Consider the following 17795-nt stretch of genomic DNA (forward strand, 5'->3'; position numbering starts at 1 on the left):
GCTTCCTGCTATGTTTGCCATATTAATCTTGTTGATGCGGAACCAATACTAAGCTATGTCCGCTCTAATTATACTGGGCTGCTCTTATACACCGACTGCGACCTGGTATTGCTCATTTAACATTTATTCATTCGAGTTCTGATGCCTAACCACCCATCACACTCTTTGATGCTTACATGTAGTGAAACCATAAGAACATGTACTTATTATTTTTTTGCTCTATATGTGTGTGTGTGTGTGTGTGTGTGTGTGTGTGAGAGAGAGAGAGAGAGAGAGAGAGAGAGAGAGAGAGAGAGAGAAAATAAGAAGAAGAAGAAGAGATTTTAACGTCGTAGGAACTATCCCAAGAGACCTTAAATATCTACCCGACAAGGAGAGTTGAACTCAGACCTGTTATTCAAGAGGGAAATGGCATAACCAATCTACCTTACTTGGGTGCGAGAGAGAGAGAGAGAGAGAGAGAGAGAGAGAGAGAGAGAGAGAGAGAGAGAGAGAGAGAGAGAGAGAGAGAGAGAGAGAGAGAGGAGGCTATATATCACCCTCCTATGATGTCATATGTTGGACATTTGCATACATAGTTCTAGATACCTTGTATGTCATCCGGTCCGGTATTTATAAATGTGTGCTACAAGTTCAACCTCAAACTCTACTATGGGTATTAAAACTAAGAGGTCCGATTGTGACTCTGACACTATGTGGCATATGCATGTTCATATATCGTAGTCACACGATGCAGCCATCTGTCTCACGGGGACAAACACCATGTGCCAACGGAAAAGAACAAATCGAACAACTTTAAGCACTTTAAAGAACAGCTGAATCGAAAGAGATCCACGACACACGAGATGAGGAGTGGCAGAGCTCCACCCCAGGAGAGCGCTAGCTCCAAACCGTGGCGCCCCTTTTGGTATTTCTTTATATTGCTTTGAACTCAGTACATCACCGATATTCCATCCTCGGCACCTTCATGCAGAAGTATACCAGAGAATGAGCCCTTGGCTTATATTTGAAGGCCCTTGGCCTCTCAAAAGAAATTACATGAAAAGCATCAAAATCTATAAGCATCTGGCCTCAAAAGATGCCGCCCAAAGCACATTTTCCAAAAATTCATATAACTGCCACATTACCAGTGTAAATTGTGGATATCCATACAACTGCCACATCAGCATGTTAGCGCGAAATTTAGTGCATCCATATTTTTGCCACGTCATCATCCTCCACACAATTGAGTGTGTGTTGGTCTTCCTTTATTTTAACGGATTTAGGTCCTAGGTCTCATCGGACGGTTGGTGGGAATTTGTTATTAAAATAGGTTACTCGGCTCCTAGCTGGTTGCTACGAGTTCTTTCTGTTATTCCTAGCATGTGGTGCATCAATAAGGTGGCCATGGTGATTCCTACGTGTGGCTCTTGCCCGATGGTATGCAACCCTTGCCCGACCATGTAACATGGCTAATATTTGGAAGGGATAAGCACCTCCCCTTGTGGGCCCTCTGTTGTATCGGAAAAAAAATACGCCACTCGGCAAGACTTTGCAAGTTGGTAAAATTTCTTCTTCTGCTTCTGCACTTAGGGTTTAGGCCCCTTGAACGGGATCTGCAAGTCGGTTCAGGTCTTAGTGGCTTGACACGTGCGTCAGCAATTTGTTACACCATCCTCTAGAATTTTCATGGTGTGCTCTCCATAATCTGAAGGAAGAGGCTATATGGCTGTATTTTTTTTCTATTAGATGCATAATTGCCAAGGATAATGTTTGATGCTTATTAAGGGTATTCTAGGTTATACTAAAAAGGTGGGAGTCTCTCTACATCTAGCCCCCATTGTGCTAAACCATTGTGACTACCATGATCTCCTCTCATCCCATGGCATTTATAGTATGTAAAACCACCCTAGAAAATCACTATTCTATGTGTGTTGGGTATCGTGAACATCCTTTATGTATAAAGTTTTCAAGATCATAACACATTCTTTTTCTATTCAATGTATAGACACAATTTTCAACACCTCTCTCTAGATTAAAAAATGTGACTTATATTGGATTTGAAAATATATTATTTTTCTTGAACTTTAGGTGACCTCCGTAAGCCCTAAATTACCTTTGCAAATTGCATAGATCTTTCGAGTGTATGATTGTCCATCTTGTAGTCCCCTTGTAGTAGCTACCTCATTCTCTTGGTGAAACATACTATCTAAAAGAGGTCCTTCACCACCATGGACAGTATGGTCGAGGGTGTGGTCAACTCTGCTATGATAACGCCATGAGAATATCAGGGTTTGTTGTGGATGATTCATATCCAAGTGCCCAAACTATTACTAAGGTAAGGGGGCCAATATAAGAGCGGCCCCCAACTACAACGCGGCTCAATGCCAATATCAATACATACCCAGCAAATCAAGAAGCTACTGTAGGCCAATTGTAGAGATGCTCGCATGGTAATCGTGAGATTGTGATTTCGTCGGTGCTCTTCTATTGGTCCTCACTTGCTTTGCTGGTTTTACAAAGCAATTGTGTGTTTTCAGCCAAGTTGAGAGCAAAGCTTTTCAAGGTGGTTTCTTTTTTAATCAACGGCAAATGTCAGCAGCTGAGACCATCCTACACATACAACACTCTAGAAGACCAACTAAACCAAAAATCACGAATCTCACTGTCCTCAACTACACCACCCAACCTACATACACACAATCAAAAGGAAACTAACTAGATCATACCGGAATCGTATGAAACTTAAGGAACACCATCCCCTCACTAAGATACACCTCTCCTAAAGCCTCTACAATCAAAATCCTCACTCCAAACCCATCTGCAAAAACCACGTATGAAGACATATCAAAATTTTGAAAGTGCTTGAAATTGATCTATGAGTACCCATGCATAGCTTATGTCGCCACAATTATAACAACTACTTGCACGCAGAAAACAGACATCGTTTGACACACTTACGACCACAAATAGCTCGTAGATGCGTTAGCGTGCGTGCTCCATTTTGTGTGGAATGCTTAGCATTTTTGCGTAGCTCTCTTTGAGCCTATCACAATGGTGTAGTCGAATCTCCAATGTGATGAGCGAGCTGGAAGTAATGTCAGGATGAAGCTCACTCTCTGTCTCTCTCTCTTTCTATCTCACACACAATAGACGGCAACTCAAAACCTTGATTGTGATAAAGTTCTCTTTACAAAATGACATAGGTACCTTATATACTAGGGCTACCATAGATTAAACCAACAATAAAGTTCAATGGGTCAAATGGATTTGTATTTACAATCTCGAAGTTCCATCACACCCCTGCTTTTGCAACTAGAATACCTACTCATTACAAATGATGTTTTAAACCATAATCCACATAATCTCATAACTCTCAAGAAATAAGACTTTGGTGTGGAAATTTAGTTATCCCGTGTTGTTGACCCATGGGTCAACACTCCCCTTCTCCAAATTCATGTCGTCCCTGACATGACCCGATTGTCAATATCGGTGGGGTCTTTTTTGTCGTTTTTGCTTTTGTTTGCTCCATTGCTTGTACGTGGTCTTTTGGATGCCTCTGTATATTCCTTACTAGAATCTTGATGTCAAATGCTTGTCCTTTAGGAATGAATTATAGCTTTGAGTCTTCAATTGTCTACCTTTTGTGTCTGCTCTTCTTCATTGGTGACTCCTTTGTTCCTGCATCAAGATGATCAAAGTTGCATTTACCATTGTTAGCTTTTGTGTGATGAGTAAATCATTGTACTACTTCTTCTTGCTTGACAAACCCCAATTTTAACCATACTACACATCATTTCATAGCTCTCAAGAAATAAAACTTTGGTACAAAAATTGAGTTATGCCGTGTTGTTGACCCATGGGTCAATAGTTGCATCATGAGCTTCAACAATGCCTTGTGGGTGGTGACATTGATATTCTTATGCTAGAGGAGCATCATCTGTGTGATAGCCGCATTTGATGATGTGGTTAGATTTTGTGTGGTTACTATGAGACTTTTTGGTCAGCTGCATTTGGACTTGGAGGTATCCAAGGAGGGGTATGTACTATTGCAAATTCTTTGTAGTAGGCCATTGTTGGAAGAGGTATTATTGTGCCAGCAGAGCTCAATGGATTACTATGCAGGTTCACGGTTGCCTCATGGCTTTTGTGACCATATGTGCACCCAAAAGGGCAAGTGCATGAGCAGATTTTTGGTCTCATGTTGTTGAGTGTATGTTGCGTGCAAAGCAGTGGTGTGTTGGGGGGGGAACTTCAACATGTTGGACGACCCCTCTGATAGGATTGGAGGTGGCCATGCTATGGTGAAGGCGGTTGAATTGGCATCTTGGGAGTGGTTATGTACGACTATGAGGATTTTTTATGTTTGGCAGTACTCAAACTTTGTGAGACCCACAGAAAGCTTGTCTTTCTCTCGCTCTAATTGTAGAGTAGGAGGAGCGAATCTATCTTGGATAGATCGCTTCTACACCAGTGACCACATTTATGACATGGGGGGATCTGCTGGCATCCTTGCAGGGACTACTTTCTCCGACCATGAGCCAGTTATTCTCATAGTGACAAATAGATAGAGGGGGGGGGGGGACGTTTCACATCCCGAGTAGATCTTGCTAGATCCAGAGCTTAGAGAGCGAGTGGAGGCACTTTGATCGGAGAGTTTGGACACAGAGAACACCCTTGCTGGTAGAGTGGCATCTGGACTAACTGAGTTTAGTCACTTCTTCCTTCAGGATTTCGCAACACGTTTGTTGTCTACAGCTAGGGAGGATGAGAAGCGTCTTTGGTGGGGTGGTTCTTCCTTACAAAGGATGTAGGAGCAACATCCAGACATCCCATGGTTGGAGGAGCAAATGCAGCTGGCTAGACAAGAGCTGACTAGCATTGAGGAGCGATGCCATGAGTTTGGCTTCCATCGACAAGCATCTCAATGGACCTTGGTGGGTGACCGAGTTACTGGGGAGTTTTTTTAGACAGTGGGGCCACATCATGCACACACCAGTGTTAGTCAATTAAGAAAACCTGACTGATCAGTGGCCTTGGAGCCTGAGGATATGTAGTTGCTACTGACTTCTACAGTGATCTAGTGTCAGTTGAGCCTCAGTCAAAGCGCTAGGATGCATGCAGGGAGCACGTTTGGGCACAGATGCCTTGCCTTATTACGAAGGATATGCAGCAAAGACTCGAGCTTCCTCTCCGGCTAGAGGAGCTCCATGAGGCCCTCAATGGTAGTTGTCCAAGGGAGGATGGTTTGACCCCCAGTTTTTTCTTCGAGTACTGGGGCTTGCTTGGTTCAAATCTTTGCAACGTATTTTTGTACGTTTTTAGCGAGATGCCTGACAGCACGAGTGAGATTTTGATATACCTGATTCCCAAGGAGGGAGGATCCTTGGATGAGATTCGACAGTGGTGACCCATTACCATCCTCAACTCATCCTACAAAATTCTAGCAAAGGCTCTGAGTTTGAGGATTTAGCCACTGCTAGAGAGAATAATACATGGGACTCATATAGGTTTTGTCAAGGAGCGTAGTATCCTTGACAACATCTTCACTGTTTGGGAGTCATCTGCCCTTGCCTGTCTCCGAGAAGAGGATTTGGTGATTGGGTGATACTCCTTCTCGACGTTGAGAAGGGCTATGATAGAGTTGACTAGGACTTCTTGGAGGGCACTCTACGCACGATGGGTCTCACAGATGCTTGGATTTGAGGTGTGTCAGCTCTCTACAAGCGTGTGCACAGTTAGGTGCTCTTGGTAGGAGGGCGAGGGGAGTGCTTCTTGCTCACACGTTTGGTCAGGTAGGGTTGCCCTTTTTTCCCCTTCATCTTCCTGTTCTATGCTGAGGCAATGCGCAGATTCTTGACTTCTCAGTAGGTTGGCGTGCATGGCCTTGAGCTCCCTATGAGGGCAAATGAGCTACTTGATGTCAAGTTTGCAGATGAGTCAACCTTGTACTTGGAGGGTCAAGAGGCCAATTTGCACAGGTGTTAGAAGGCTCTTGCGGTGTTTTGTTGGGCGTCAGGTGCATTGATCAACTAGAGGAAGACAATTGCATTCTGGGTTGGCAATGCTCTGACACCTGAGTGGTCGCCACGTGAGGGTTTCAGATGGGTTCCCCGAAGGACTGTAGTTTTCTCCTTAACAAGTTGGCCTGGACTTGTCTCCTGAGTAGTAGATTGCTCCTCTCCTCTTGTCCATCAAGAGGAAGTTTCTACATTGGAGTTTGGCACTGCTCTCTTTGGCAGGCAGAGTTGAAGTGGCCAACTAGGTGTTGTTGGCTACTATGTGGTATATTACATATTGCTGGACCTTTTCAAGCTCTTGTATCAGTCAATTAGAGAGGCTGATTATGAATTTTCTTTGGTCAAGGCATGACGCTCGGTTAGCTCAAGCCAAAGTAGCCTGGCAGGTCATCACTCTACCATGTTCTCAAGGGGGTTGGGAATTATAGACCCATCACAGCAGAGCAGAGTCCTTCTTGGGAAGTTTCTTATCAAAGGACTTCTTCCAAGGGAGGAGCCCTGGAAGGAGTTGTTGCTTCAGGGGCTTAGAGCTTGAGTGCCTCATGTAGGAGTCCCTTGGAGTCCATCCATCAGGTGGATCTTTATAGAGATGTAGAGAGTTGGTGTGAGCAAGAGACAGGAGGATCAATTTGCTACCACGAACCTGCTTCGCTCTTGGGAGCAGTTGTGGAGTGGCCTAGAGAAACACCATCCCACGTGCATGAAGGAGCGCTTGAGACATACCCTTGTTTAGAACCCCATGGTTAGCACTCAGAGAGGCCACTTAGTTGGAATCAGGCCTCATGTTTCTTGGGGTCCCATGGTAGGGGGTCTAGCACGCACTTTAGGTGACTGGATTCAGTTTTTAGGTTTGCGAGAGGAGGTATAGAGCATCCAGCTATAGGGAATGAGAGGGGTGCAGAGCATGTGCCAAGACATCACATGGACCTTACGAGATGAGTGGATCACCCCTCTAGAGATAGCAGCTCCAAATAGATGGGGGCCTTCACATGACTAGAGGTCCTCATTGCAGTTCACGCTTGCTCAAAGTCCATACCCTCCATGTTCTTTGAGATCCGTGGAGAGGGTCAACTACACAAAGTCTTAGTATAGGCTCCATAGGTTGCAGAGTATTGTTTTCAGAGGATACGAGTAGTGGGAATTTGTGGGAGGACTTGTGTCATAGATCCTAACCCAGCAGGTCTTGAACCCAGCAAGTCTTGAATCAGGCCACTAGAGGCTTTGGGCTTGGGAGAGCTTCCCTCTGACACGACTGCAGTGGGACCCTAGAGAGTGGTTTTGGAGAGACCCCTTCTCTTGAGCCGACCACCCTGGAATCCCTTTCTTCCAATACCTTGTTCAACTAGGGCGTCACATATTGAGCAACAAAGAGACATGCTTGTCCTGCTACAGCACTTCATTGGTAGGAGGGTCTCACAACTTAGTTCTTGTCAGTATCTTGGGCACGGTTGTGGGACCCCACACAACCAAGGTGAGCCACTTTGTTCCAGTGGCTAGTTGCACACAAAGCTACATTAGTTGGGAGTTGACTAGTGCATATTGGCTTTTTGGCAGCTTGTGCAGCTTATGGTCACCCTTTGAAGAGTCAATGACACTATCTGTGGGACTGTCACATGGCACAACATGTTTAGCTTTGGATTCTTTGACTGATGTCGGCTCTCTTCACAGCTCGGTAGTACACTTGGGGTGCTGCAACTTGGTCCACACTCACAGGAATTGCGCTCCAATTTGAGTTGGCTTCCACCAAAAAGATGATAGTGATCTAGGGGAGTCGACCTACACTCCAGCTAGCCACAGAGCTTACCTCCTAGGAGTGGTGCAGTGAGAGAGAGGTGTTTGGGAGATCATGTGCGGCCTGACACTCTGGCTCATTTGGCGGGCCCGCTGCTTTTGCATCATCGAGGCTCGTCCTATTCCTCCGGTAGAGATTGTTCGAGATTTTTGGTTGGAGTTGATTCACACTCTAGGGGGCAGTATGATAGACTCCATGGAAGCTCCGACCACATGTGGGAGCACAGAGAGGCTTTTGTGTGACTCTGGCACCCATAGCTTTTTTCATCATTGTCCAAGGGACACCTAGATGACACTACCATCCACCTGTGTGGACTTTTCCTCAGCACAGAGAGGCTTTTGTGTGACTCTGGCACCCATAGCTTTTTTCATCATGGTCCAAGGGACACCTAGATGGCACTACCATCCACCTGTGTGGACTTTTCCTCCTCCCATTTCCTGATTTAGCCCATTGTACATATTCTATTTTTTATTGGGAGAGTCTCCCCTTGGTATTGTTGTAGCCCTCTCTAGAAAAGGTGGTTGTAGCCCTATGGGCAGCTTTAATAACTAATGGAAGGATCTCTTTCTCGGGGAAAACAAAGGTCATCACTCCTTTAAGATCCAAGTATGTTTTTTAAAAGTTATAGATAGGGTTATTTTATACCCGATTAAAAAAAAAAGAAACCTTAAATAGATATTTTGTACATATCATTCTAATTGGAAGGCCCCACCAAACCTTTTGATCCAAATGTCATAGTCCCAAATTTTTCACCAAATGTCAAGAAAACCAATGTAGCCCTGATTTTTCCTATCCTAGTTCAATTTAAGCATAAAAATCCAGATAAAATGGATGAGGTGACATTCCACTATCTATTTCTTTCAAATTTTTTGTAGTACATCACCATATACTGTATAGAACATAATAACCAAGGAGTAAACCCTTTAAACGGCATGTTGGACCAAGCTTCATTGTAATACCTCATAACCAGTCGAGGTAACGACTATATTACTCTTATTTCAAAAAACTAATGCCATACCCCATCATCATTTGCCTGCAAACAACCTTAATGGGAGCGGTGTATACAAAGAATCGTGCAACACCCTAAACGGCCATTAAGTGAGAAAACAAAATGCCCTTTTTATCACCTGCAACAAACAATACCAGGTTTCCATAGTATACAAACCAATATGTAGGGCCAGCAACTACCTTATCTGAGCCAGAAACAAGTAGCAGGAGCTATGATCAAACGGCCCCATGTATTTTGTATCCGCTAAAAAACTGACAAAGCTAATAACATTATGCAAAAACCATGACCCTTATGAAGAAGACCATATGTAGAGTGAATCGAACAACATCAATTAACAGTATGCACAAACGAGAACCCCTCAAAAAAATTGTTGTTAACTGTAATGCGTGCCGTCTGAGCCAGGAATCCCTAGCTAGATGCCAAAAGAATACACACAATTTTTAATGTTGTTGTTTTTTAACTGTGCAGTATACCCAAATCATCAAAAAACTCTTTCATCGATCTAATGCAGGGCAACTCTAATAGAGAAAGTTGTAAAACTAAAAAAGACAGAGGTAGTTTTCGCAGTGTACGAACCTGAGAAGCACCATCTTTTTCCAACAAATCCATAGCCAAATAGTAAATAGGCCTCAAAAATTCCCTCAATTCTTTCTTTCACATACACACACAATACGCAAAGATAAGGCTAAGTGAGGGGCATAGAGACAACCTCACCTCATTTATATCGTGATCGACCTCTCTGGTGTATGTAATGAGTAAGGCCAGTAAGGAGGATCTCTTCTTAGTCTGCTCATCTCAATGCTCGATTCTCAATGCCAATGGATAGAAATGGCAGCCCCCATGGTAACTGCCTATAGAGGAAAGGGTCGGAGAGGAGGAATCATCAAAAAGCACGCAGGTGCAAAGCAAGCACAACATAGTTGCGAGGTAGAGAGGGGAAAAAACCAAGCATGATGCATTTACACAGCACATACCCCCGCTATCGATTCATTAATGCACTTAAGTAGGTGTCATAGAAAACGAAAATGTAAGCCAGGCGCCTCATTTGGGGTGGTTTCACATAGTCCAGGCGTCCTGTGAGGGTATATTCCTATGATAGCCTAAAAAAAATTGAGGTGAAAGAGAGGTTAGGAAAAGATCCCATAAGGTTCCATAGGAAAGTGCGGGTCACACACGGGAAAGGGGGGGGGGGGGTCGGTTAGAAAAGAAAAGGCAGTACCAAACTTGGTACAGTGTCCTGACCATATCAGGAAGAAGGTAAGGAAAAAGAGTGTTGTAAATTGATCTAATCTTGTTCCTTAGGGGAACGGTGGGCCTTTTTTTACTAATCAAAGTAGTAGTACATGTGTGTGTGTCTGTATGTGTAGTTGTTTTAACATAAACAATAAGACATAATTGAACTTTTATATTCAAAAAACAGCTAGCTCCAGAGAAAGGGAAATAATAAGTACAAAAACAACGTAGTCTTAGAATTATTTTTGTACAATGCTTATACGAATGAAGCCTCATTCCAGTATACAGATATCAGAAGTACTTCCGCTGCAGTAGGTGTATGTGTAATCATGTGTGGACAACTGCTTTAAGCCAGAAAAAACTTCCAAGATAAGATAGAGTCCTTACCTGCATCCATCCAAACAAGACAACAGATATATTAGCCTTGGATGCGTTTTACAAGTATCAATGAGTAAGGCCAGCAAGGAGGATCTCTTCTTAGTCTGCTCATCTCGATGCTCGATTTTCAATGCGAATGGATAGAAATGGTAGCCGCCATGGTAACTGCCTCTAGAGGAAAGGTTCGGAGAGGGGGAATCATCAAAAAGCACGCAGGTGCAAAGCGAGCACAATACGGTTGTGAGGTAGAGAGGGGAAAAAACCAAGCGTGATGCATTTACATAGTACATACTCCCGGCATCGATTCATTAATGCACTTAAGTAGGTGTCATAGAAAACGAAAATGTAAGCCAGTGCCTCATTTGGGGTGGTTTCACATAGTCCAGCCGTCCAGTGAGGGTATATTCCTATGATAGCCTGAAAAAACTTGAGGTGAAAGAGAGGTTAGGAAAAGATCCCATAAGGTTCCATAGGAAAGTGCGGGTCCCACGCAGGAGGGGGGGGGGGGGGGGGGGGGGGGGGGGGCGGTTAGAAAAGAAAAGGCAGTACCAAACCTGGTACAGTGTCCAGACCATATTAGGAAGAAGGTAAGGAAAAAGAGTGTTGTAAATTGATCTAATCTAGTTCCTTAGGGGAACGGTGGGCCTTCTTTTACTAATCAAAGTAGTAGTACCTGTGTGTGTGTCTGTGTGTGTAGCTGTTTTAACATAAATAATAAGACATAATTGAACTTTTATATTCAAAAGACAGCTAGCTCCAGAGAAAGGGAAATAATAAGTACAAAAACAACGTAGTCTTAGAATTATTTTTGTACAATGCTTATACGAATGAAGCCTCATTCCAGTATACAGATATCAGAAGTACTTCCCCTGCAGTAGGTGTATGTGTAATCATGTGTGGACAACCGATTTAAGCCAAAAAAAACTTCCAAGATAAGGTAGAGTCCTTATTTGCATCCATCCAAACAAGACAACAGATATATTAGCCTTGGATGCATTTTACAAGTGTCAATGGACTATACCAATTGTTATCCAAGTCCATCTCATAACTTTTTTAAACTTACAAGCTTAGTTCAAAGTATTTATGTTGTTTTTCTAAAAAAAAAGTTTTATTATCCCACAGTTTATTTAGTATTTTATTCTTATCAGAAGGCCATAACCCCTCCAAGTGGCATGCTCCCCTCCCCTTTTATTTATAAACCAACTTTTTGAGTTTTTATTGCCAAATTAATGAGGCTCCATTACATGAAGCCGTAAAGAAGCCTAAAAAATATCATTATGAGTTCAAACTTATTTTTGTTTATTTAGAACTGATATCCTTTATGTTTAACTAGAATCCAATCCTTCCCAAGTTTATAAGTCACAATCTCTTAGTAAGCCAAGTGGCAGAGAACCTTTATGGTAATCTAGCTCGTCCAACTGTCAAACCAAAAAAAAAAGAGCTAGATGTTTATACTCGGATTTTTTGTACTGGACCATGTGAATACAAATGGTGTATTGCATCATCTCGTCCAAACAACTAATATTGAATAGGTTCAACAATGGTATATAATGGGGCAATATTCCCCCAAAGTCCCCAACTTTTTTTGAAAACATGCTCAGCGTGTAGATGGGCAAAAAAGACCCTAATATTCACTAAGCCAACCCAAACGATGGGCTTTACCAGGTATTTTAAGCAATAGTCATCACGATGTCAAGTTTTAAGCAACAGTACTAAGTGTAAGAACCAATATACATCTGGGGTATACCCCATCCCAAAGCTCCACTGTGTACCGATAGGTTACTTACCATCAGAGTTTTGCAATGTCAAGCCAAGTGGCAGTTAACATACACTTCTCTCCAACATCAGTGCGCAAAAAAAAACCCTTTATATACACTTAGCCAACTCAAAACAGTGGGCTTTACAGGCTTAAAGCAACAATGATCAAGACGCCATGCTTAAGTGACAGTTCTCACTCAAAAAACTAGTACACACCAGGGGTATACCCCCCATCCCAAAACTTTTTTATGAACAATATGTGCCGTCAGGTTACTTATCACCAGAGTTTTCCAAGCCAAGCAACTTAAATATATATATATATATATATACCTCCTATTAAAAAAACCAGTGAACCAACTAACGCAGAGTAAGATCGCATCAGAATTTTACTGTAAAGCGGCCATATTTATTATGCCAAATCCCAAATTTTAAGGATCACCTTCATTCAAACCATATAATTATGCAGCTTTTACAGAAAAAATCGAAACCCAATACATGGATCAGATCTTTTTTTTCATTAAAAAAATCATTCATCCTTATGTACTCTCATGTAAAGCAAACCCATTCGGTGGGCCTTATCAAGCATTCTGTCATGTAAGCAAACCCATTTGGTGGGCCTTATCAAGCATTCAGTGAAGGTGATCAAGATACCGTATCCTGGTTATGTTTGCAATTTAAACAAGAAAGAAAACCAAGTTCAGTAAACAATGATAAACGTGGGTTAGTTGAGCTACAAGCTCCATGTTTGGTGTAGCAGTGAGTAACAAAAACCAACACACATTCCTAACTCTCAAGTAAAAACACACCCAAAGAAATTTGAGGGGCAGAAAGCGCCCTCACCTCTTTAATTAGAGGAGGGGAGACCACCATTACTCCTAACGTGCACAGAATCCTCCCAAGTAGTGAGTATAGCATGCCCCTTCTGGGGAATCGACAATATGCAGCCGCCTCAATAGTGGTCCGTCGGCTTAATGGAGCAAATTTACCATAGCGCCTCACAACAAAGTAGTTGAGGCTCAGTATAGAGAGACCCACCTTTCTTACTTGCCAACTAATGCTTAATTGGAAATTATTAGTCTATAAGGGTTCTATACCATGGTAGATTTAAACTTAATGTATCTTTAAAAAGTTGTAGGTTTTACAATGTAGCTATCTACCTGAGAGAGAGAGAGAGAGAGAGAGCGAGAGAGAGAGAGAGAGAGAGAGAGAGAGAGAGAGAGAGAGAGAGAGAGAGAGAGAGGAACCGACACTCTATGACATGGTGAGACCCTGCATACATTTCAGTATAAGTGTCTCCTAAATATACCTCTTAATCAGTCGGCACCGTAGCCAAAGTAATTGCAACGGAAGGTCAACTAGCTATACTAAGATTACCTTCCGATGAAAACCTCATGGCTTAATAATGATGGGAAGGACTACTCAAGGAGTTACAATCTATCTCCACCTCTTTTGCATGCCATGGCACTACAGGAAGTGATTCAACTAAACCAAAAACTAACAGCAAGGGCATGGTGAGAAACTTATTCTCCCAATCCCCTTGAACCCAAGGCTCTGAGCAATGCGCTATAGGAGACCTTAACCACCAACCCTGATAGGAAATAACCATGCCAAAATTACAAGCTCGTTGTTCTATAATCAATTTTAACTCTCCAAGGACATAGCAATTCTGTTGTATTTGAGGGTAAGATTCCCCCAATCGGGGAAAATTGTGGGGATTTTGAATTTTGGATTCAAGTAGCTAGCATGGAAAATATAGTTTAAAATGGGTCTACCCTCTTCAAAGTACTTCTCTTCAAGCACGATGATGAACAAGTGATTATATCCATCTCTACCATTATTTTATGTGGAAAAGTGGTACATATGATCCCATGGAAACCTGTTAAGCTAATTAAAAAGGATCTTATGATTACCTACCATGTTTGGGTGGACTTTGTGGAACTACCAGCCTTTTTGTGGCCCTGCATTGGAGACCTAGTTGTCTCTCTATGAGAAGTGTTGTTTTCCCCTATCATTAATCGTCTTAACACGAATATGTGGTTTGCGTAATGTGGCAAAAACTTTAAACTTTGAAGTAGAGGGCATAGGGAGAATTTTTATATATTTAAATTGGGCCAACTTAGAAGGCAGTTGCAACCACAATGGGTAGGTCAAACATTGCTCGAATACTCTTGGCAAAAGGTGCCCTTCAGTTACTATTGATAGATCTCCTATCACCCTTGCTCAACCAAAATCAATGGTATATGCTCACCCTCCTAGGACAAATCAAACTAAACTCAAGCATGCAAGACGTAACCAAGAACCATACCAATCATCAACTTCCAAAAACAACAAACCTTTCAAGGTAAGAGGACAACGGACTTGGAGGGTGTTTAATTTTCCAAAAGGACCTTCAAAATCAAAACTAGACTCATAGTGTATACTTCACCCAAATTGTTTTTTGTAGCAAGAAGGGAATTCAGACTAGGCAATGGGTTCAAGATTCTCTAGAACCATCTATGTGCATTGATTCACCCATTATATTATATATCGATGGTCAATGCAAAGGATAGACACAAAGCCTCACACTTACCTTCCCGGGGGATTCACCATGGAAAACTTACCGCATCACGTAAGTGCACGGGAGGGGTTTTTTTTACAAGTTACATAAGTGTATAAGTTAGGGGCAGGCCCCCAATAATTTATCTCCCAAGCTTAAAAACAAGGGAGGGGGTTATAATATTTGGTGGTGGTGGTGGTGGGGGGGGGGGGGGGACTAATCCGGGTTGATTACTTGTAACGATTGGTCACCAGTGTGCACTAGAACTCGATGAATTTTGGGGAAGTTTTTTATCGGGTCACACATTAAATTTTGCATCAAGCCGGTCATAGATAAGGGCTAATTTGGAGCAGGTTAAGGATTGGTTTATACCAGCTTCGGATGTGTCAAAAATGGACAAGTAGCCAGAGTGCAGATTGATTGGACACATAATTTAAAAGTAAAACTAAGACACATTGAGGATACATCTAGTTATCAACATAAGTGGTTCCTTATTACATTGCCAATCACTATGCTACACACTCTTTGACAAGCTTTACTCAATTAGATCATGTGAGACCTAAATTTTATATGTAAGATAGGGATATGATAGTTTTCTTTATTGATTGTCGTATAAGCGTAGAAAGGGGGGCCATATTTCATAATATGAGTCATATACATGGATTTTATCAAAGTTGTCCGCTCGCAGGCCAACTATAACTTAACACAATTATAAAAATATTTCCTTGAGTGAGAGAGAGAGAGAGAGAGAGAGAGAGAGAGAGAGAGAGAGAGAGGGGGAGAGCTTAGAACTTTGCCACTCGTTAACAAGTTCATTGAATAGATAAAAAGGAGGGAAAAAAAAGGAAAGCTATGGTAGAACACAAAAGAGCATGCTTGTATGCAAGAGGGGCCAAAGTGGAATGTGTGTGGGGCCAAAGTCAAAAGAGTTGGCTAGCTAATAGAGACCTGAGATTGATCTCGATCGGGGGCAAAAGACTAACTACGATCAGATGGAGCTACTTCTCGGCGAGACGCATCACGCAGCACGCGGCACGCCACACGGTCTAGATCCTCTAGAAAGTCAAGGCAGATGTGCATAATGTTGCCCCAATGGATAAGAGATACATGGGTGGGCACATGTGGGACAAAGACTGGCTCGCGAATGGACCACATTTGAGGATCAGAGGTCGTACGTCTCCGTTTGGGTGGCAGTGGTTCCTCCACGACAACACGGCCAGTAGCAATTGGCAGGCCCAGCGGCGCGTTCGGATCACTCTTGGCTCCGTAGATGGGGCACAGCTGGTAGGAGGGCTTGAACTTGGGAGCATGGCACCCACGCTTTTTGCAGCATAGCATAGTTGCGGGATCGACTGCTACTGTTGAAACCTCTGGCGCCAGGCAGCCCCAACAGTGGACGTGGCCGCATTCCGTGAGGATCACCGGCTGAACCGCCTCCGCCCGTTCACATTGCGGGCACCCAAAGTCTGGCCGTAGGTCGTCCTGTCCCACAAAGGTTAGGCATCTGATATTGCGTTTTTGGTCCTGGCAAAAGTCATGGCGACAGGTAGGGCACACAGCAGAACTCGCGTTCTTTCCCTCCAGCCAGGCACTGAGGCAGGGCCAACAGTAAAGATGGCCACATGCCAGCACCACCGGACTTTTCAGCGCCTTCTCGAGGCAGATTGGGCACTCATACGTTGTTTCCTCCTCCGTCAGCCTCTCCTCATGATCTTCATCGCTATCCTGATGGTCTCCATTGCCACTTTCCTTCCCTGCGTTTTGCACCATTGGAGCCTACGTTTGCCGTAATATTGTTGACACGGAACCAATCCTAAGCTATGTCCATTGTAGCCCTAAGCGCTCGGCTGCTCTTATAGGCCGTTCAAGGAGACCTATTGCTCATTTCACATTTATTCATTCGAGTTTTGATGCTTAAGCATGCTATGATCCCAATCGTCCATAAGAATATTTTTTGCTCTAGGGGTGTGTGTGTGTGTGTGTGTGTGTGTGTGTGTGTGTGTGAGAGAGAGAGAGAGAGAGAGAGAGAGAGAGACCTATGAACGCTTCTAGAGGCTTGACTTGGTGTATGAGACATAAGGATACACATATATGTGTGTGTCCTTTGGGTGTCCAAAAAAAGGGTGAAAGTCCTAAGCATGCTACAAAATAAAATAGATTGACGAGGGAGTGCACATATGGATGCGTCTGTATGAGGGATGAGGGGAATGGAGCTCTATCTCTAATGCATGTGAAACTTTATGCGCAAGCTGGGAGCAGACACTCAACACTATATCCGGCCGCTCCATGAAGCCATCCTCTAGAATAGTCACAAACTGCTCTCCATAATATGAAGGAAGAGGCTATACGGGTGCAGTTTGTGTCTAATAGATGCATAATTGCCAAAGACCCTGTCTGACGCATATAAATGGTGGTTCTAGGTTGTACTAAAACGGTGGGAGCCTCTCTATCTCTAGTCCCTAGTCCCTGTGTGCTAGATATAGAGGTAAAACAACTATATATGTGCTTTGGGTATAACGAACATCCCTTATCTATGAAGTTTTCAATATCATAACACATCCTTTTCATATTCAATGTGTAAATACAATTCTCAACACCTTTCTCTCTAAATAAAAATGTGACTTGTATAGGATTTTAAAATATCTTGTCTTGAACCGCCCGAGAAAATCACTATATTGTGTGCATTGGGTATTACAAAGATCCCTTAATATCTATGAAGTTTTCAAGATTATAACTTATATCCTTTTCCTGTTCAATGTGTAAATACAATTTTCAATGCCTCTCTCAAAATGAAAATGTGACTTGTATTAAATTTGAAAATATCTTTGTCTTGAGCTCACATGATAAGTGCATATAATTTAGATGACCTCTGCAAGCCCTCACCTACCTTTGCAAAATGCATAGATCCTTTGAGTGTATGACTGTCCATCTTGTAGTAGCTCTCTCAGTCTCTAGATGAAATATACTATCTGAAAGAGGTTGTTCACTAGCAAGGATGGTTTGGTTGAGGGCGTGTCTAGATCTACTCTAATGATGTCATGTGAGGAATGAAGGGATTGTTGTGGATGCTACATGTCCAAGTGCCCAAAC

At 42.8% G+C, this 17795-nt stretch overlaps 1 protein-coding gene across 1 annotated transcript; it reads right to left on the reverse strand.

Moving 5' to 3' along the window:
* Positions 1-15683: 15683 nt before the first annotated feature.
* On the reverse strand, positions 15684-16475 carry LOC147438600 (uncharacterized). Its single transcript, XM_086483901.1, has one exon. It carries the CDS (start codon positions 16473-16475, stop codon positions 15684-15686), a length of 792 nt encoding a protein of 263 aa, XP_086340027.1.
* Between the last annotated feature and the right edge of the window lie 1320 nt (positions 16476-17795).

Source organism: Adiantum capillus-veneris, chromosome 16 (assembly GCF_014529385.1).
Source record: "Adiantum capillus-veneris isolate H3 chromosome 16, ASM1452938v2, whole genome shotgun sequence".
Lineage (NCBI taxonomy): Eukaryota > Viridiplantae > Streptophyta > Polypodiopsida > Polypodiales > Pteridaceae > Adiantum > Adiantum capillus-veneris.